We start from the raw sequence: 22127 nt of genomic DNA, 5'->3' as shown, positions 1-22127 counted from the left end.
CTTGGGAGATTTCCCCCATTTTCCAATAAATCTGTTGCTGTACTGGGACTTGCCCACCAGCAGTGCAGCAGCTGGTGGGAGAAAGACTTTTCTCCCCTAAAATCACCATTGGTGTGTATTTACAAAGTCACCGAAGTGAAAAAAAGGTCCTAACAAACAAACTCTATACACTGAACTACTACTAACGCAGATCTACTAACTACTAACAACAAGCTCTTGGCACTATTCTTCATGGGTTTTTGAAGCTTTGATGTTCCTGGGAGATCCTGCTTTTGATGTTTAATGATAAGCCCCAATATAGAATTATCAGGGGAAAACTGCATGAACTATACTCTCTGGTGAAGAAATGAAACGCCTCAGCCTACCTGGGATCTGCATCAGTAGTAGTTCAATTTATAGAGTTTAAGGATTGACACACCTATGTGGACATATCATGGAGTTCTAAACCTTGCCAAGCTCATTTTGGCCTTTAGTGGATGTTCCACAGCTTTTGAAAATATTGGCCCGATTCAAGGTCTATATCTTTATTGGTACCATTGTTTTAGAAGGACCTCTTTTCACTCCGGTGACTTTGTAAAAACACACCCCAATCTTGTAATTCATGAGCTTTCTATCGTGTGATTGGTTTATGTCATCGTATTTTTTTTTCATTGTGTATGCATGAAACAATAGAAAATTGGATACTGGAATACTTATGAATATTTCATAATGCAAAAAACCACTTAGACTTGTTATTTGAATATTTATGGTTTAAAAAAAGCATACAGCATTTAGCTTAGGCTCTTAGAGCCTCCAGGTGGTGCCTGGAGATCTCCAGCTCCCCTGGAAAAAATGGCTGCTTTGAAGGGGGGACTCTCTGGCTTTGTACCCTGCTGAGGCCCCTCCCCTCCCCACAGGCTCCACTCCCCAAAGTCTCCAGGTATTTTCGAACCCAGAGCTGGCAACAATATGATGGTTTTTTATTTTATTTTATTTTATTTTATTTTAGGAAATGTACAGGAATTTGTTAAATTGCAGAGCAGGGCTTGGGCTCTTACTTTGAGTTAAGTCCTATGCCCAGCTTTGTCTTACTGCATTGCTATCTAGAGTATTTCTGTCTCACCGGCTTTTGCCCATCTCCACATTCCTTGTGTTGCAGTCGTGCTGCGGGGCCTGGCTATACTCTTCACTTTAGTCACAACCTGGCTCTTCGCCTCCACCTATTTCCACCAAGTCAGCACAAAATCAGTCAACCTGAGGAGCTGGTTGGGTAAGTTATGATTGCGCTTTTCTTTTCTCTCCACCCTCCAACCCAGTTCATTGGCCTGCTAAACTGTCATAGCTATACCCCTGAGAAAACAGCTAAAGGAAAAGGATCAGTGTTTGGTTGATTCACTCATTACTACCTACACAGGTTGTATCTGGGTTCCCTGCTTTGTATTTCAGTCAGTTGCAGGTTCCACTGAATTCCCCTCAACACACAGTGCCAAACTCAGATTAGCACCCAGTAGACTGTAAGGAGCTTCAGTTTTCCCCTTCTCCCCAAACACATCACTGTCCCAGTCCAATTCAGGCACTGTTTACAGGGGAATTAAAGGGAACCTGCAATTCATGTCTCACTGAAAGACAAAGTAAGGAAGCCAGACACAACCTGTGACGTGTAATGGGGTGTTGTTGTTGTTGTTCAGTCGCACAGTCAAGTCCGACTCTTTGCGACCCCATGGACAAGATCACGCCAGGCCCTCCTGTCTTCCGCCGTCCTCTGAAGTTTGCTCGATTTCATGTCCGTTGCATCTATGACACTGTCTAACCATCTCATCCTTTGCCGTCCCCGTCTTCTTTGACCTTCAATCTTTCCCAGCATCAGGGTCTTCTCCAGTGAGCGCTCCCTTCCCATTTGGTGGCTAAAGTATTTGAGCTTCAGTTTCATTACCTGGCCTTCCAGGGAACAGTCAGGGTTGATTTCTTTTAGGATTGACTGATGTGATCTTCTTGCAGTCCAAGGGAATCTCAAGAGTCTTCTCCAGCACCATAGATCAAAAGAATCTATTCTTTGGCGCTCGGCCTTCCTTATAGTCCAACTCTCGCAGCCATACATGACTACTGGGAATACCATTGCTTTGACCATGCGGGCTTTTGTTGGCAGGGTGATATCTCTACTTTTTATCATGCTGTTTAGGTAATGGGGTAGATGCATGTAAAAACCACTGAGACAGATGTAGTGATCAGCATGGTTTACTAGTACACAACAGAGACAACAACTACTGGCCGGCTGGCCAACTATATACACACCTGGGGACACCCCCTAGGTCCCATTGGTGGGTTCAAATCTCCCGCCACGGTCCTATTGGTTCCCAAGTCGAGAGAATAGGAGCCCAGTCCCCATTGTTCTTACAGAGTCAAGCTCAGGAGTATTCACTGGCCCCTGGTGGTGGTCAGTGGACATAACAACCTGTGTGGACCATCATGTGTAGATCAGCTTTCCACATTCTTAGTCTAGAACTAAACTAGAAATATGTTAAGGATGATCGCTAAAGTCTTCTGGGTTGCCACATCACAACCCAGAAGACTGCAGCCTCCTTAGTAACCATGACAGGATTCAGCAAACCTGTTTCTCTAAGTCCCCTCAACAACCTATCATGGGGCAAAGTGAGAGTCCTTGCAGTAGGAAAAGCAAGATGCGTCTTTCTACACACATGAAGGTTTTTGAAGAAACAGAAGTGTTCACTGTTTGGTAACACTGAAGTCTTTCCCTTCCCAGCCACAGAACACAATCTGTGCACTATATATCTCTATCTCTATCTCTATCTCTATCTCTATCTCTATCTCTATGTCTGTCTGTCTGTCTGTCTGTCTGTCTGTCTGTCTGTCTGTCTGTCTGTCTATTTACCATGTTTCCCTGAAAATAAGACACTGTCTTATATTTATTTTTTCTCAAGAAGACACACTAGGGCTTATACCACAAATGCATAGAAATCCTGCTAGGGCTTATTTTTGGGGTAGGTCTTATTTTCGGGGAAAGAAGGTATCTATCTATCTATCATCTATCTATCTATCTATCATCTATCTATCTATATCCCAGAGGTCATCCACAACATCAGTGCAGAAATAATTTCACCTTCATGGCCCCAACAAGACATCTGTGAAAATTGAGGGGGGGGTGTCTGGAGGGGTCAAAGGACACTTCAGCCCTCCTGTAGCCACTGCCAGCATCTTCTTGAGGAGACTCACATCAGTTCCTTGGAAAATGACTTCAGTCACTGGGAAACTGCCCTGTATTATCCTCACTGAAATAACGGGAGCAGTAGTACTCTTTTGCCTCTCCCACTCATTCCAGTGGATCTCACAGGAGAATTTCCTAGGAGGCTGTATGTTAAGACTTATTCTTAAAGCAAGGCAATCAGTCACAGATCCTGAGAAACTAAACTTAGCTTATTCACAATGAGTATGCAAATAATACAAACTGAGTATAGGATTCCTGAGGTAACTCCCTAGGGTTGCCAAGTCCCCCCGGGGGGCGGATTTCCCCCCGCTTTGGAGGCCCGATTTCTGCCCCCGCGGAATCGGGCCCCGGGGGAAATCCCACCCCCGCGTGTACATCACCCGGATGTGATGTCATGACACCGGGCACGCTGGGGGTGGGGCCACAGCCATTTGAGGGGAAAACTCTATGTTTCCCCCTCAAATGCCTATGGCCCCACCCCCAGCGTGCCCAGCGTCATGACGTCACATCCAGGCGGCGTGTGCACGCACTCAGGACGCCGGGCAGGAGCCCCCCGCCGCCAGGTTAACAAGATTTGGCAACCCTATAACTCCCCTCACTCCACTGTATCCTCTGGCCTTCTTGAACATCATAAGCCTTTATAAAGATGTTCACAGAACTGTTAAGACCAGACACTTCATGCTAGGGTTGTTTTCTTTTTCGTTTCATTATACTCATTATTAAAGCTTAATTGTTCAGTTCCATTTTCATAGTGGTTGATTTCGGGGGGGGGGGGAGATATTTTCCATCTGCAAGTTTTCTTTTGCCGCTCAGTTGAGATGCATTCCTCAGAGCTTCCACCCCTCATCTAAGGGAACCTCCCTGCCAAAGTCCAGACCAACAGTAGCCATTGTCCATGTTTTATAGGCAAACACAATGTTCACTTGTAGAGAGAGGGCAGAGGGAAGCATTCGGTAACCCAAGACAAGTTTGCTGAGCAAACTCATATAAAAATACATTGCATCCAAGCAAGCATCATGTTTAGGAGGAACTCGGGGCCTTCTCCATACTAAGCAGGGGAGGAAAACAAAGTTTGAGTCCAGTGGCACCTTTAAGACCAACAAAGCTTTATTCGCGATATTTGCTTTCGTGTGTGCACACAATTCTTCAGATAGGGTTGGAAGACGCACTTCCAAGTGCCGCCACCCAATAAGCAGAGAACAGAATAGTAGGCAAACAGGAGAGTGTCTTGCTTACATTGAAACAAAGCCAGCAATAGGACTGGTATAAGCATATTGAACTGTTGATGCACTCCCCCTTTGGTGACAGCAGCCGTGCGTAACTATGCCAAATGGCAAATATCCCCCTCAGTTACATCTCTGGTGAGTTATACTCCTTGCGCTCCCCTCTCACTCTGGCCTTCTTGAACATTTAGCCAAGTGCCAGAGCACCAGAGATTTCCAAATGTTATCCATTTCAGATTGATTATATTAATGCAAAAGAAGTATTTGTGGTTCGTTTCCTTTAATACCTTACTTCACGTTGCTTTTGTTTCCTTGTTGCCGACACAGGATCCGTTGACACGCAAACTAGTGAGTATCCTGATTTTATTTCATAATATTATTACGCACCCCACTTCACCAAATGGTGAAAAGTTCCAGGGCAGTGCTCACAGAGGGCGGTTCCCGTTGGAGGAGAGAGCACTGGAGAATTATGGGATTTTTGTAGCATTTGCTTTCGTTACACATCTACAAGTGGAGTGCAGGTGGCACTCAGGAAGCGCTCCCTTCTTGCAAGAGTGCTGATGTCATTTCTGGCGGCCTGTTGTCACAGCAACCAAAATGGTAGCCAGATTCTCACCGGAGGAACTAACCTCCTCAAAACTCCTCAGGATGGCCTGTTGGGCTTGCAGTTTATTGCACTATTTTAAAAGAGAACTAGGGCGGCAAAATGGTAAGGAGGATTATCTCCGCTGGCTCCCAGATGGAAGTATGAGCCTCCGTCAGTTGCAAACACCAGCGAAACAGCCCCTTCCCATCCCAGAGTACCCTGCAGGTCCACGAATCTTTTCCTCTCATTTGTTGCAAAGACTCCTGCTTTTCAGTGCTGTACACTGTATTGAGGTTTGCTGGTTTGTTTTAAAGAGGCAAAATAGCAGGAAGTTAATTCTGCTTCTTCCTCGCCCCCCGCACAGATGTTCACAACATCCGGGACTGGGACCGCTTGTGAGCACCTCATAAAATTCAATATGTACATATTATAGAGTTGCCACCTCTGGGTTGGGAAATTCCTGGAGATTTTGAGTGCAGAGTCTTGGGAGGGTGGAGTTTGGGGTGGGGGGAAAGGAGGGACTTCAGTGTGGTATAATGCCATACAGTCCCCATTCCAGCCATTTTCTCCAGAGGAATTGATCTCTGTCACCTGAAGATCAGTTATAACTCCAGAACCCCAGCCACCACCTGGAAGATGGCAACCCTAGCATATTGATATTGGATAAGTTCACCCCCACAAGGTTACTTCCAGTACTACATTTCTGGATTCGAAATAAATGTCTCAGAAGCTGGCTTCTCATAAAAAATCATTCATGTAGCTTGTCCACTGGGTACAAAAATGCCATGCCAGAGGCAGGCCTGGGCCCTGGGCACTCCGTAATATGGGGGCACAGTGAGAGAGGCTGGGGATTTCCCAGACTAAACCTTCTTCTTACTCACTCTGGCTTGTGCATTTCAACTGAGCGTGCCCAGCATAAAACATAAAAGGGATGCAGCTGGAAGAGCAGAGTCCCTCTGACACTCTCTTGCTCTGAGGCCCACAAATGCCATGGATTCAAGACTGCAAAACATAGCCACTGTGCACCTAGGCCTTACAGTGTGAGGTGTCTGCATAATCTATAGAGGGGTTTTTGGATCTCTCTCTCCTCAGAAGCATCAAAAGTCCGAAATAAGTGTGGCAATCGTCAAAGTTGCCCTGAAAACACCTTTTCTTTCAAGATTGTCAGTGGCGCGGCCAATGTCGTCGGACCTTCCCTGTGCCTTGAGGATACTGTGTAAGTTTCGTTGTTAGCCAAATTGCTTTATTTACAGCAATTGGCAATTTATAAATGGGTCCTTGCCAACTATACCAAGGTCCTGTTCCCACCGAGGGTTACCAGTAAAAGATTTCGAGGCTGTTGTGGTTAAAATAGATGTCTTTTACTTAAGAAAATAAATCTCATACAAACAATACTGATGCACTCACACATTCAATCAAGTTCCTTAGAAATACAGTATTAAAATAAGCACATTTGCATTAGCAGGTGGGGGTGATGATGGGTGATACTTATCTGTCTTCGCAGCTTTGGTTGTTCCAATGAAGAATGGATGGGAAGAAATGGAAAACTAAGGGAGTTCACACATAACCAGAACCAGCCAGAACATGCGGGCAGTGGAGGCAAGGGTTTGGGAATAGCAAGTGGGACTTAAGAGGAGTAAAAAGCAGACAGGGGTTGTTGCGGGGGAGATGCTAGTTGATCGAGTAGGAGAGAGAGAGAGAGACCATGTGACCGGTTCTCTCCTTTTATCAGGGGATCCAGGAGGTGGGTGGTGGCCGTGCCAACCTCCTGGCCCATCTACCTGTTAGTCCGTCCCAAAAACAATCCTATTTGTTGCATGGAGGGAGGGGTGGTTACCTAACAGGAGTGGCCAATATTGAAATCTAATACCTTACTCAAAGAAGGGCATCTGGGCAGGTGTGAAAACCTTGGCGTCAGGATTCTTCATTGTAGTGTAGATGAAGCTGGCCATTCCATTGTAAACCAAATGTCCATTTGGCAGGAAATACCAAAGCAGGAACAAAGCAGTGATGGGTAGTACGTAACTACAACTATTTCTGCAATGGGGGCTGTCTCTTCTCCAAGCTCTTGTTTCTTACTGCTCACAATAATGGAGGTGTGTGTGCTTCTTCACCAGGCTGGTAACTGTGTAACTGAAACCTCATTCACGTGTAAGGCTTGTGCAGGCACCTTCTATGTGTTGCATCACAACAGGTGACTTAGAGTCTATGTGTGTGTGCACAGTCCATTGTGTGTGGCAATAAATATAAGTCCATAAAGCAAAATATTAAGTTCATTCTCTAACATTGTGCAAAGTGTGCTATGGCACAATTGTGCTTTCATTCATAAACCGCGTCATTCTGTGTACTGGACTTCGACGGCTCATCTTTTTCTTCTTGCCACTTTTTTTTTTAGATTTATGAGCGCTATCAAAAATAACGTTGACCGGGGTTTGAACATTGCTCTTGTCAATGGTGAGTTTGTGGCAATAACTTTCCGTCAAGCATGAGGTCTCTCTTCTGCTCTGCTTGCCATGTCTTCATGTACTGAGTACAGAGAGAGTCCCACCTGCATCAGGGACTTGTCCATCTCCTTGTAATACGCATCTAAAAAGAAGAAACAGCTTCCTGTCATTGGCTTTGTAAGAACATTATAACAAGACAAAAGCAATGTTACATCACCAACACATATGCTTTAATAGAGGGGTAGACTCTGCCAGCATTTTTGGAGTTCTGAGAACAAGCACTTGGCGCCACCACAAAATGGCTCCTTTGCATATGATGTAGCCAATCCTCCAAGAGCTTACAGTAGCCCCAGTAAGAAGATCTCTGTAAGCTCTTGGAGGATTGGCTACACTAGGGGTGTGTGGCCTAATATGCAAAGGAGCTCCTGCTACGAAAAGAGCCCTACCGGAAAAGGCTACCATGGGGACAGGGGACAATCACAAAATGTTGGGAGGTTCCTAGCAAAGAGTCCTGCTATGAGGAAAGCAGTTGTTTCCAAACTGACCCTCCCTGCACCTTCAAAGATGTTGTCTCCTGGGCTCTTCTGAAGCTCTTTGACTGGCTTTGAGAAAGAGATGCTGGGGGGGGGGGAGGAAGTGAGCACCAGAAAACACATATATCGGGGGGTTGCCATACTGGGGATCACTGCTTTAAAGCAAGGATTCAGGCGAATAGCCATGTTGGTCTGAAGCAGCAGAACAAAGTTCGAGTCCAGTGGCACTTCTAAGGCCAACAAAGTTTTATTCAAGGTATGAGCTTTTGTGTGCACGCACACTTCTTCAGATACATTGAAGTGGACGTTACCGATCCATACATATAGGCAGAGGGTGAGCAGCAAATTAACATACAACATAATGAAGACACAAAGACCAAACAGGAATAACGAGCTTAGTTTATATGGTCACCATTTGTTTGGGTTTCATTCCGGGGGGAAACATAGTGAAGGAAATAAATATATCAAAATCGGAGACTGGTAGGCAGATGTACCTTTCTTAATTGTGGAATGCTGAGAGGAATTAACCGGAGAGTGGATTCTATGGCATTATACCCTGTCAAGTTCCCACCTCTCCTCAAACCTCACTCTCCCTAGGCTCATGCCCCAAATCTCCAGGAATTTCCCAACCCGGAGTTGGAAACCCTGGGCTTACTGCAGGGTGCCCACTGGAGTTGGGGGTGCCACTGGGGGTAGTTTGCTGCATCAGACCCTGACACCACAGATGGGCAGGGATAATGGAGGCACCCCAGCCCATTGCCTGGGTGTGCCTAATAGATGGGCTGACCCTGCCTGGAAACCCTCTTTTGATGATTGTGGCCAAGAATTCTGCAAATAACAGTTTGAAGGAACTATTCGGTTCTTGCTAGTTAAGTCAATTGCCCAAAATAGCCAGACGTGCCCTTGTCACCTCCACACAGAGCCAAGCCAGAGTGAGCAACTCATAGGGATGCCAGCCTCAAGGTGGGATCTGGGGATCCCCTGGCGTTACAGCTCATCTCCAGACTACAGATATCAATTCCCCTGGAGAAAATGGATGCTTTGGAAGGTAGGCTCTAGGGCAATGTACCCCCACTGAGGTCCCCGTCCTCTTCAGGCTCCATCCCCAAATCTCCAGGAGTTTCTCAACCTGGATCTGGCAACCCTATGGATCCCCCGATCCCCCACCAGTGGCCAGGGGAGCCTGGCAACCCTAGCGACTCGGATGAGGTCCAGGCATCCTAAAAGTATATTCTCTTGCCCTGATTCACAGCTTTTCAGCATGCAGGATTTGGATGCACACAGCTGCACATGAGGGCATCTGCATATTGTAGGGATGACTGTCTGCAGGATGGGGACCGTGGCTGCTTTCCTGCACCGGGAGCACTGCTTTACCCAGGGCTGCCAACTGGCCTGGAGAGGCCCCTGTCCCTTTAATAGAGGTTTAAGACGATGTTATTGACTAGGCAATATTATAGACCTCCATGCCATGAAAAGCTTCAACAGCCCATTTCCACGCATTAAGCCTCTTTTAAAGGGACTGGGCATTTTTATCCAAGCCAGTAGGTAGCCTTAGCTCCGCCTCTTGTCTTAGGGCTACCACATTTTGAAATGCAAAAAAGAGGACATATTTCCCGACTGACTGCTCCAAACAAGTGATCACTATGACATATCTCATTTTCAGTACCTCTATGATTTAAGTTGTGGTAATTGCTACTAATTAGGAATATTCCTGGCTGAAGCTCAAATATTTTGGCCACCAAATGAAAAGGGAGCACTCACAGGAGAAGACCCTGATGTTGGGAAAGACTGAAGGTAAAAGACGAAGGGGGTGGCAAAGGATGAGATGGTTAGACAGTGTCACCGATGCAACAAACATGAAATTGAGCAAACTCCAGAGGTTGGCAGAAGACAGGAGGGCCTGGCGTGATTTTGTCCATGGGTTCGCGAAGAGTCGGACTCGACTGTGCGACTGAACAACAACAAGAAGGAATATTCCTAACCTTCCAACCCCAAAAGAAGACATTTTCATCCATTTTGTTAAAAAAGCCCTAAAGGGGACAGATACCAAAAAAAGAGGACAAGTCCTCTAAAAAGAGGATATCCGGTAACCCTACTGAATCTTAATTTGTGATGTGCCCAGGGCTATTTTTGGGCAGCAAAGCACAGGAACGGAGTTCCGGCTGGCTTCAGAGTTGGCCACGCCCACTACAGCCAAAACTTCTGTGTGCGTGGCTACAGAGGGAAGGCCTGGAAAGCGATGCCCCCAGTGACTCTGAGGTGGGGGGGCCATGGGGGGGGCCTGGAAGAACATAAGAGACGCCAAAGGTGGATCAGGCCAAAGGCCCATCCCGTCCAACACTCTGTGTCACACAGTGGCGAGAAATACCAGTGCCATCAGGAGGTCCACCAGTGGGGCCAGGACATTAGAAGCCCTCCCACTGTTGACCCCCCCCAAGCACCAAGAAGACAGAGCATCACTTGCCCCAGAGCCCCTAGCTATACCTTGTGGCTAATAGCCACTGATGGACCTCTGCTCCACATGCTTATCTAATTCCCTTTTGAAGCCGTCCATGCTTGTAGCCGCCACCACTTCCTGTGGCAGTGAATTCCATGTGTTAATCACTCTTTGGGTGAAGAAGTACTTCCTTTTATCCGTTCTAACCCGACCGCTCAGCAGTTTCATGGAGTGCCCACGAGTTCTTGTATTTAAATGCCGCATTTAAATGCCTCCCTGTGCCTTTCCTGGCCTGTCCAAAGGCCTGCCTGGCCACCCCACAGCCACGGGGTGCCCAGGCAAGCCAAGGGAAGGTATGGGTGTGGCCTAATATGCTAACGAGTTTCTGCTGTTGGGTGTGGCCTATTATGCTAATGAGTTCCTGCTGGGCTTTTTCTACCAAAAAAAGCCCTGGATATGCCATTTTCCATTGGGGGGGGGGGCACTTGTTTTTCAGCCCTGGCGCCAACCTGGTGGATCTCTCTGTCGAAGGACCTAGTTCCATTCCACAGGGCCTGTAAGACAGAGATGGTCCACCTGGCCTATAGTTGAGGCAGCAGTGGTTTCCATCTAGACTGGCTCCTCCTTTCCATCCTTCTTTTCTCTCTCCCCCTGGGGTTAGGTTCCTATTGCTGTATTTTCAAGCATCGTCTGAAATTGCTACTGAACTGTTATTGCTTTAAATCGTTTTAATCGATTTCATGAAGGTAGTTATTGAAATGTTGTAATGTGTTTATTGGAAATGTTGTTCACCGCCCTGAACCCTGTACACAGGCAGGGCCGGCTCACCCGCTAGGTGAGCTAGATGCTCGCCTAGGGCGCACTGGCCCTCAGGGGCGCCAAACTGCACCCCCCCAACCGGGCGATTGCCTGCCTGCGCCATGGGAAGGGGCCGGGGAGGGGAGCAGGACCTCGCGCCCCCTCCCGGCGAGAGAGAAAAGGCAGCAGGGATCGAGGGTCTCTGCCCGCCCGCCCCTCTCTCTCTCTCACCTTCCCCCCTCCCCAGGGGGCCATCACGCTGCAGAGGGTGGCGGCAGTGGCGCGCGCTCAGCCCAGGCCAGCCTGGCTCCATCCATGCAGAACGGCTCCGCACCGATGGCTAGAGGGTGGGGGTGCCGCCGCCGAGGCAGCAAGCCTGGTGGACGGGACGGGCTCGACGTCAGGCGGGCGAGGTTCGGCCCCGGAGGAAGCGGAGCCAGGCCGGCCGCACCTAAGTCAACAGCCGCCTCCCCGCCCACCCCTGTGGCCGGCCCCCGCCTGATGTCGAGCCCATCCCGTCCGCCCAGCTCGCTGCCTCAGCGGCGCCCCCACCCTCTAGCCGTCGGTGTGGAGCCGTCCTGCATAGATGGAGCCGGGGTGGCCTGGGCTGAGCACGCGCCGCCGCCCTCTGCAGCAGGATGGCCCCCCAGGGAGGGGGGGAGGCGAGGGCTGGCCGGCTTCCTCCTCCTCCGGCGTGCATCCGACCGGCCTCGGCTAGGGGCTCTCCACTCTGCAAGCCTCAGGCTCGGTGGGGAGACAGAGAGGGACTCTCCTGGCCACCCGCGCGTCTCGGCAGGCAGGCAAGCCGGGTCTCCCCCCCCCTACTCCCCGCGCCCAAGCAGATTTTACGAAAGCAGCCCCTTTGGGGGCTGACTGGAGCTTGCAAAAAGGCGGCGAGGTGGGGAGAGGGCGGCTGCTGCGGGCGTGCAGGTGAGAATGCCAGTGCCCTCTCAGGGGATTGCCAGAGGGGAGCGGGTCTCTTTGGAGAGGGAGCGCACCTGCCTGCTGGCCCCTCCTCCCTCCTCCTCCTGCGGGCCAGGCCACCACCCCCCGGCGGCGGGGCTCCCCACTCTCCCTCCTCTCCGCTTCTTCAGGCTGGGGGGGGAGTAGGGAGCACGCATGGAGGCGACCGGGTGGGGGGGAGGCAGCGCGCGCTCCTGCCTGCCTGCCGGCCCCTCCTCCCTCCTCCTCCTGCGGGCCATGCCCAGGGCAGCAGGCGCTCCCCAGCGCGTGGTGTCTGTCTCCCCCCCCCGCGGCCAGCTGAGCGGTCTCCAGGTCCCACCAGGAGGTTGGCATCTGAGGGGGGCACCATGAGGCGGCCTCGCCTAGGGTGCGCAACCCCATCGGGCGGCCCTGTACACAGGGAAGGCTAGTATAGAAGTTGAACAGATTGAAAGAAGAAGAAGAAGAAGAAGAAGAAGAAGAAGAAGAAGAAGAAGAAGAAGAAGAAGAAGAAGAAGAAGAAGAAGAAGAAGAAGAAGAAGAAGAAGAAGAAAGATAGGGGAGGAGGTAGGCTGGGTGGCTGGGTAGGTAGCTAATGACATGGCGAGCTTCAAAAAGGTGTGAGGCAGGGATGGTCAACTTCTTTTTGGAGCGGGGACCCCCATCCCCACCACCATACTACCACTACTCCTACTTACCCTGCAAACTGATTGGCTGGGGAGAGGTCTGCCCCCCTCCCAGAAACGTTGTCATCCCACCTAATAAGGAGGACTGGCTACAAACCTGACTCCCTGACTTTTGAAGCTGGTAGCCAGAAGGCAGAATGTGGGTTTAGGATAAGGAGGAGCCCAGAAATGCTGCTGTAGCTGAGAACATTTGCAGTTAAGAACAGCCGGCCTTTTGCTCCAGGAACTGATTGGTTTCCCCAGGCGCTCTGGAGAGGGTGGCTTGTTTTCCATCTGTGATCTGCTCTGCCCTACTAGCACTCGGCATGCATAAATTGTAGGCTGAAACGTTAATGGACCTGTATCCTGCCTTGCCTGCGCAATAAACCAGAGCCAATCTCCCTGTTATCATAAAACTTCAAGATAAGAAGGTTGACCTTGAGAACACAGTTTAGCATCTGGCAGAGCGGAGTGGAAACTGACACCGTTTAGAGGATAAAGAGGCCAGAATAGTTTACGTCTGTGTACATTTTGCAACTGGGGGGGAAAAAAGGAACAAGCAAGCTCAGGGAGGCATCTGCTAGGGCTAATAACCTCAAGGAAGAGTCTGGAGTTCTCCTGCAATTTGAACTTCTCTCCGGTCTACATAGAGCCCTGGCAAGGGGGAGAATAAAAGTCCAGTGGCACGTTAATGACTGAGGGTGGGGGAGAGGTTGTGTCACTGAGACATCCCCCGACCGAACAGTGTGTCAACCCTACTAAGGGTGCATTCACAATACAGAGTCCATGTGATGAGATGTGCATAACTTGAAGTGATGAGCCCACTGTGGAAGCACATGCAATGTATTTTGTTAGGTGTACACTCTTGTAAGGGTTAGGCCCAGGGGGGGTTCCCTCAGCCCTGTCTGCAGTCAATGCTGGCTGTTTGGCCCTGCTTGGCTGGTTCCCTGTGATATCACAAAGCCCCTTCAGAGCAGTTTCTCAACTAATATACAAAATCACTTTGGGTGGGAGTTAATCAGAGAATAAATAATGGTGCATTTTATAGTGGTTGTGGTTGAACAGTACAGATTGGAAAAACCTTTTTTCAGAGGAGCTTGAGGAAGCACTGCATCTATGCTACACACATACATTTTAAAAGCAATACAAAAACCGGCTTGACAAGCAGTGAGATGAGGGTAAACCTCATAAATGGTATGTATTTATTTTCCTAGACAGGGGTCGTTTTGTAGAAAAAGAGCTAGGGGAACTCATTAGCATAACTCATTAGCATATGCCACACCCCCTGACATCACCAGAAGTGTGTCATAAGGCCACACCACCTGACATCACCGGAAGTGTGTCATAAACCCACACCCACCACTCAGTTAGTCTTAGTCTTAAAGGTTAGTCTTAAAGGTGCTATTTGATAGTCTTAAAGGTGCTATTTGAACTCTTGGACTATTTTGCAGCAACAGACTAACACAGCTACCTCAGGGAAGCTCCTGGATGGGGCTGGGAGTCCTTGTGGAGGCCACGGGGAGTGGCCTCGACCAGGCAGAGGGGGAGGACACCAACTTACCCTCCTGCTTCTTCCTCCTTCTGCAACAGAATGAGGCTGGAAGCAGGGGGCGGCCGGAAGAAGGGGGCGGGGCCTCATTGTGTGCCCCGCCCCCTGCACCTCACCCGGGGGAACTGCGATCCCCCGCAATCCCCCCAAATCGACCTCTGTTCCTAGAGCATTTATATGCTGCCTCTCCAGAGACCTGCTCAAGGCAGATCATACGGGGAAATGATGCTATACGATCTTAAAAAAACAACATAAATTATTAATAGTAAAAAACCAGCCATAAAAAGCAATTGTACTGCTTCAGTTGTCCTAAAATATATATTCTAGGCTAATTCATATTTTAAAAAGATATTATGGCTAAAACTAGGACTGAGGAGATAACAGGTCCAAATCCCTACTCAGTCATGAACTTCACTTGGGGGCCTAGAGCTACCTGTGGTCTGTCAGCATAACCTAATTTACTGGATTATTGGAAAAAATGGGGAAGGAAAGGCCATGTAGATTATAGACTATACAGAGGGACATTATAGATAGTACTTTGAAGTACACTTGTTAATTATTTTATTTTTTATTTTTTCATTCATCGTTTATTACGGCCCACAAGCCATACAGAAGCAGAACAAGCAACGTGAATTTATTAATTAACCTAAAAACATATCTCAGCATATGAAATTCAGTCCTAGTACTCAGTGACTAAAATTTCTAGCTATTTTCTTACAGTTTCCAAATAGACAGAAAAGAAGGGCTTGGCAAAGTGTGTTTCCGTGTGTGTGTATTTGGCTCATTAAAAGTTGTTGTGTTTCTATTCACTATCTAGGAACTAATGGCCACGTCATCAAGATGGGTTCCTTTGACATGTATTCTGGAGGTAGGTCCGTTTCTTAATTCTTAAATGTGATGATGTCATGAACTGGGCTGATGCAGTGCCTTTTTTCTCCTTGGTAATTCTACGCTTTCAAGTCTACACACCCAAAGCCTCGAGAAGCTGCAATCGTTAATGTGACCACTAGATGGCAGAGTAAGGAAGAGAATAGAGAAACTTAAGTCATTTCCTTTGGTTTGTTTTTCAGATATAAAGGATTTAGTGACATTCCTGCAGGACATTAAGCAAGGTTCCCTTGTGCTCATCGCCTCCTATGATGACCCGGGCACAAAGTAAGTAAACTAAAAGTATCATTCTTTGACCCATGGAGTCTTGCTTCATTTCCAAACTGTAATCTGTAGCACAATGATGTAAGCCTTGCTTAAGGACACAAGAGAAGGCATGTTGGATCAGGCCAATGGCCCATCCAGTCCAGCACCCAATGTCACACAGCGGCCAAACCCCAGGTGCCCTCAGGAAGTCCAACCTCGGGGCCAGAACTCCAGAAGCCCTCCCTCTGTTGCCCACCCCCCAGCACCAAGAATACAGAGCATCCCTGCCCCAGACAGAGTGTTCCACCTATACCTTGTGGCTAATAGCCACTGATGGACCTCTGCTCCATATGTTTGTCCAGTCCCCTCTTGAAGCTGTCTATAACAGCATAAGACAAGCCATGCTTCTGGGGTTTCAGCCATGAACTTGCTACAAGGCTTAAGCAAGTGACCATTTCTCAGCCTTGCTCTCTGGTCTCTAAAAAGAAAATGATAACACCTACCTACCTTCCAAGACTTTTGTAAAGACAGACAGACAGTGCAGCATAATGGTTAGAGTGCAGGGTTAGGATCTGGGGAATCTTAGTTCAGATCCCCATTTTGCTGCCCAGCTTGCTGGGGGACCCTGGCTGCTCCCTCGCAGGGATATTTTTCCCTGCTGGGAAAATAACATCCTCCTGCATTGGGGCAGGTGGGGGAAGGGGGGGCGCTTCCATACAAACATGGTGTCCACTCCAAGCATAACCAGTGGGGTTCTTGATGCTTCCCTGTTTTTGAACCTAGGGTTGCCAACCTCCAGGTAGGGCTTGGAGGTCTCCTAGGGTTACAACTTGCCTCCAGACAACAGAGATCAGTTCCCCTGGAGAAAACGGAAGGTTTGGAGAGAGGACTCTATGGCACTATACTGTGCTGAGGCCTCTTCCCTCCCCAAGCCCCACCTTCCCCCAGTGCTACCCCCAAAATCTCCAGGTATTTCCCAACCACGAGTTGGCAACCCGATTCAAACGGGATCAAAGGAAGACATGCTTTGATCTGATTCGAAAAGGGACATGGGGGGGGGGGTAGCTGCAGGCCGAGCCTCAGTACAGAAACTCTGCCCACAACCAATGGAGGGAGGGAGGCGTGGATCTAATCTCGGCCTTCAAAATTCCAGAGCTAAGCTCAACTTTTCTCCCCACCCCCCTTACATGGGCTTCTGTTTCTTTTTCTTTTCTTTTTTACAGCTGAGGAATGGGGGGGGGGGTGCGCTGTAGGCCTGTGGGAATGCCCAGGGGAAGATGGTTGTCACCTCAGCTTCTGTCCAGACACAAACAAAGGAGAGAAGGAGGTGAGGGAGGAGCACCAGGGACAGGGTGTGTGGACACCCACTCCCACGCCATTGACTGTCACTTTCACAGTGGGTGTGAAAGTTGACACGAGGCCAGTCTCTCTGTCTTGTCTGCCCAACCTCACAAGGTTATTGTGAGGATAAACTGGGGAAGGAAGAACTATGTACATTTCCCCGAGCTCCTTGGATAAAGGGCATAATAAAAATGTACCAGCTGGCCGGCAGAGGATTAGAGCCCCCGAAATCGATGGAACCCCTCCTGGACCGGAGGCCTGGCAATCCAATTGCAACTGGTAAACAGGACAGGTGTTCAGCTATCTCTAGCTACAACTATGTGAAGAAGCACCCCACATCCAACGCTCCCTCTAAGGTGTGGAGTCTTGTGAGCAAAAATTCTACTTGGTGAGCTACCGGCATTAAAGTTGTGAGTGAGCGATCTTGGTGAGCTACTGCATAAATTAGTTTGCTCTGGAGCCATCCTCCCTGAGCTAAGACAAAAACGTGTGAACCGGAGGCTAAAAAACTGTGAGCTAGCTCACACTGACTCAGCTTAGAGGGAACATTGCCCACATCCCCTCCTCTCCCTCCCTCCCTCTCTCTCTCTCTCTCTCTCTCTCTTCCCCCCCCCCCCTCTCTCTCTCTCTCTCTCTCTCTCTCTCTCTCTCTCTCTCTCTCTCTCTCTCTCTCTCTCTCTCCTCCTCCTCCTCCTCCTCCTCCTCCTCCTTCAGAACTGTGTTGTAAAACAAACAGTGTGGCACACAACAAGTGTTCCCATTTCTGCTGTGGTACGGGTGGGAGAACTTGGACTGTGATGATACAACAAAACAAAAGCCAGGTCATACGTTGACTCAAGACTCAAGACCAAAGACCAACCGAAACAGTCTGCAAGCTCTCAAGTTCTCCAGAACTTTTCATCAGGCGGAATTGTTTTTTAAGGAGGGGGCAGAGGAAAAAGGTGCCAACCTGGGTACCCTAAGCCAGCCTGATCGCATCAAATCTCAGAGGCTAATCAGGGTCAGTGTGGCGTAGTGTTTGGATGGGAGACCTCCAAGGAATTCCAGGGCTGCTACAAAGAGGCAGGCAGTGGTGAACCACCTCTGAATGTCTCTAGCCTTGAAAACCCCACGGGGTGGCCATAAGTTGGCTGTGATTTGACAGCAAAAAAAAGAAAAGAGAGGGAAAAGATATTTCAGGCGTGATCTGATGTCTTGTAAGCCTCTTGTGTAGATTGCCAAGCAGGTCTGCTTAAATAAAATTCACAGGTGGGTCCTAGTAACCTAACCATCACGGTGGTGGTAGCTGTGGTCAGCTTTTATTGTACCTTTCCAGAGGAGGAAAAATTGGCCCCTTTTAGGCTTTACCCCGGAGTCTCTTGTGTTGTGTTGTCTTCCCTTCGAGGCCCCCAGATGTCTTTAAACCTTTTCTACCCCTTAGGCTGAATGATAAAGCACGGGAGATGTTGACTGAACTCGGGAGCAACTATGCCGGCAAGCTGGGATTTCGGGACAGTTGGGTCTTTCTTGGTGGGAAAGGACTCAAAGGCAAATCCCCGTTTGAACAGGTACAGTCGCTGCAATCCACAGGAATGTCCTTTTTGCACATATTTTGTGGTCCCAGAATTTTGTGCTCTTCCCTTGTCAGCCATTGCCCTCCAAATTAATAATAAACAGGGCAAGAACTGATTGAAATAATGGGATAAAGCACAAAAATGAACATGCCTCACCTTCTTTCCCGAGCTGTAAGGCGTGCGTTGAGTCAGAACATCTTGCATATGGTGCTACTGCTTATATTTGTATCCAGAGTGGCAGGTGTCCATCGGCAGACACTGCAGAGCAGGACGGTCCCGCTTACCCCTCCTGCTGCAGCAGCCCCCTAAGACCGTATTCACGGGCAGCTAATAGAACACCAAAGTGGAGGAGGAGTTTGTCTAAATCAAGACACACACACCCAGGGGTCATTCCGTGGAAAAAGAGGTGCAGGAGCTCATTAGCATAACTCATTAGCATAACTTATTTGCATATGCCACACCCCCTGGCATCACCGGAAGTGTGTCAGAAGGCAACACACACCGCTCAGGCTCCACTGGACTGTTTTGGATTGCTGGCTAATGGGGGGGGGGAACATGCAGATCTGCCCTCACAGAGGAGGGAGAGCTTGCACCTGAATAAAACTTGGTCTTAAAGGTGCCACTGGACTGTTTTGGACCGGGGGGCCGGGGGGAGCTCGGCAACTTACCTGGGTGCTTATTCCTCTGACTGAGGGCTGCTGGGTGGGGCTTGTTGCATGTGCCCGCCCCCTGGGCTCTTTACTGCCGGAGCGCCGCTCCTGTGCGCTCCTGCAGAAAATTACCCCTGCACACACCCCTTCTACAAAGTGAAATGCCGTTCCATGGGAAGAGCAGCAGGGGCTCAGAGGGTTGCCCACTCTGAGTTCAGAAATCCCTGGAGACTGGGGGGGTGAAGCCTGTGGAGGGCGGGGTTTGGGAATGGGAGGGACTGAACTCTGGGGAACTGCTCTTCGTCACCTGGCAAGCCACTGTAATTCTGGGAGACCTCCCGGCTCCACCTGGAGGCTGGCCACCCTAGTACATGCCAATGTAACAAGGAATCCGGGGAGCGAGGGGAATGGGGGACAGAAGGACAAGTGCCAAAAAAAAAAAAGCAAGAAGTTCCAACTGGAAGTAACAATGGTGTCTCCTTTTGCCTCTGCAGTACTTGAAAAATAATAAGGACACCAACAAATACGATGGCTGGCCTGAAATGCTGGAAATCGAGGGCTGCGTGCCCAGGAAGATAGGGTAGCGGTGGGCTCGAGGCAGAACCGCAGCTTCCGTGGTCTCCATGAATAGACTTTGCCTTTGCCCCCAACGGATTCCACCCTCTGGTGCTGCCATTGCTCTTGCCACTCAACATCTCTTTGGCACAGGCCCGTGGAGCCCAGCACGTCAAGCCTGTCAGCTCTTCACGGCAGCCCAGGAGGAGCGGAATAAACCTTCTGGCCTCTTCCAAAACAGAACATTAGCGGGAGCTGCCGTGATGAGAAATCAAAGGACCAACTCACCTGCGCATCTATGGAAGCTATGCCACAACACTGGAGGATGAAGACACAGATAGGCACATTAATAGAAGATACTGGAGGATGAAAACATATTTAAATTGTCTAGGGTTGCCGTGTTTTGAAAAGGGAAAAGAGGATGTTTTTCCTGAGTGACTACTTCAAAAAAGTGACCGCCATGACAAATTTCATTTTAAATGCCCTTTCTATTTAAGCTGCAAAAATAGCTACTAACGAGGAATATTCCTAACCTTCCTACCTCAAAAGAGGGTATTTTTTATCAGTTTTTAAAAAAGAGATCATAAAAGGATGGACACCACGAAAGAGTACATGTCCTCTAAAAAGAGGACATTTGGTAACTCTAGCGTTGTCACTTAGGGAATGTGTTCCCTATTTGATGTTTCAGCCCATGTGTGGTTATTCTGCAGAAGAACAAAAAGTTCTTACAGGCTATTGTGCCTAATGATTGGCCCTTTTCGCATTACCATTCTAAACAAGATGTTACTCATTGTTGACCCGATTTCGAGTAAAGTGATACAGGGACACGGGTTTCATACAGCGAATTTCCTTCCATTAATGAGCCATCTCTGAAGCGCTATGGTAATTTCAAACAGTGCCACTTTCCCCCCCAACCTTTTCCACTGCATGATCTTCCTCGGACTTAAAAAAAGTTCTAAGGTGAGTGCTGTAGCACTAAACTATAGCAGCACCATTGAGATGCATTGACTCAATGGAAAAATGCATCTCAATGGTGTTGCTATAGCACTGACATGCTATAGCAGTTTGGCACTATAGCACTCACCTTAGAATGTTTTTAAAAGTCCGAGGAAGATTGCGCAGCAAAAAAAGGGTGTGGAAAAAAGTGGCATTGTAGGAAGTACGTTTTAAACAGCACACCATAGCGATTCAAAAGCACAAGGAAGGGGTTGAAAATGGGAAAGAAAGCAGTTTCCTTCAAAAGTGGCTTGTATAAACAGGTAAATAAATTCTGCTAGCAGCCAGCTACTAAAATGCGTCTGTCTGAAACGACAGGAAAAAATTCATTAGCGACCAGTTACTAAAACAGAATACAAAGGCAATTTGAAAAGGGTCTTTTGAAATGGATCTCTATGTCAGGCACACATACAACAAACTCATAGGTGAGCATGTCTGTGTTGAAATTGTTATCCTCCTGTAATTCTTAGAAAGTCGAAAAGGGTAACTGCATCAAATGCTTGCTGCTTTTTGAACTTAATCAGCCCCACCCACCTCACAGGGTGTCTGTTGTGGGGAGGGGAAGGGAAAGGAGTTTGTAAGCCGCTCTGAGGCTCCCTTGGGTAGTGAAGGGCGGGGTATAAATCCAATCTCTTCTCTTCTTCTTCTTCTTAAATTCTTGAAGGACTGGGGGGGGGGGACACTCTGGACCTTTGCCCCAAACCTCCCTCCCCCCACTGCCATATTTCTCTACCCCCTACATTTATTTATTCATTTAACATCTCTGAGCTGTTTCTTAGACAGCAACAGGGACTCCCAGCACTGTGAACAACAAAGATGAATTATTGTTATTAATAATAATAAGACTGACAACAATAGACAACTTGGAAATAATTCTCCTCAGTTATATGATTAAAACAAAGCACGAAAAGACACCCTGCAAACATCAGCATGCAAACCAACAGCCAGCATGAAAAGCTTTCCAGAACCACCAGGTTTTCATGAGCTGCTGGAAGGCTGTGAAGGAGGAGGCCAGATACGTACCTCTGGTTTCCAGTATGCACAGAGAGCCAGTTTGGTGTAGTGGTTAGGAGCGTGGACTCTAATCTGGGAGAACTGGGTTTGATTCCCCACTCATCCAGATGCAGCTGCTGGTGTGACCTTGGGTCAGTCAAAGTTCCCCCAGAGCTGTTCTCTCAAGGGCAGTTCTCTCAGAGCTCTCTCAGCCCCACCTACCTCACAGGGTGTTTGTTGTGGGGAGAAAAAGGGAAGGATATTGTAAACTGCTCTGAGATTCTTTCACATAGTGAAAAGCGGGGTATAAATCCAACCTTTTCTTCTTCTATGTTCCAAAATCTATCTATCTCTTTATTGCATTTTTATCCAACCCATTTATGATAATGCTCAGAGTGGCATGCATGGTTTTCCTTTCCTCCCATTTCCCATTTTATCTTCACAACGACCCTGTGAGGTAACTGAGGGTGGGAGAAAGTGATTGACCCAAAAATCAACCAGCAAGCTTCATAGCAAAGCAGGGTTG

The 22127-nt window shown here is 48.5% G+C and overlaps 1 protein-coding gene across 1 annotated transcript in view; it reads left to right on the top strand.

The window, feature by feature from the left end:
* FAM3D (family with sequence similarity 3 member D) overlaps positions 1–19824 on the top strand; it is a 49849-nt gene extending 30025 nt beyond the window's left edge. Inside the window, exons 3-10 of the mRNA XM_015414329.1 lie at positions 1139–1249; positions 4753–4773; positions 6104–6227; positions 7407–7465; positions 15197–15247; positions 15450–15534; positions 18275–18401; positions 19552–19824. Of these exons, the coding sequence (XP_015269815.1) occupies positions 1139–1249; positions 4753–4773; positions 6104–6227; positions 7407–7465; positions 15197–15247; positions 15450–15534; positions 18275–18401; positions 19552–19641 (668 nt within the window). The 3' untranslated portion in view covers positions 19642–19824. The remainder of the gene's footprint in view (positions 1–1138; positions 1250–4752; positions 4774–6103; positions 6228–7406; positions 7466–15196; positions 15248–15449; positions 15535–18274; positions 18402–19551) is intronic.
* Positions 19825–22127: the final 2303 nt, after the last annotated feature.

The sequence above is a fragment of the Gekko japonicus genome, unplaced genomic scaffold (genome assembly GCF_001447785.1).
Source record: "Gekko japonicus isolate JY-2015 unplaced genomic scaffold, Gekko_japonicus_V1.1 scaffold129, whole genome shotgun sequence".
Lineage (NCBI taxonomy): Eukaryota > Metazoa > Chordata > Lepidosauria > Squamata > Gekkonidae > Gekko > Gekko japonicus.
The sequence above is the reverse complement of the archived record's forward strand: the minus strand, read 5'-3'. Positions and strand labels throughout refer to the sequence as shown.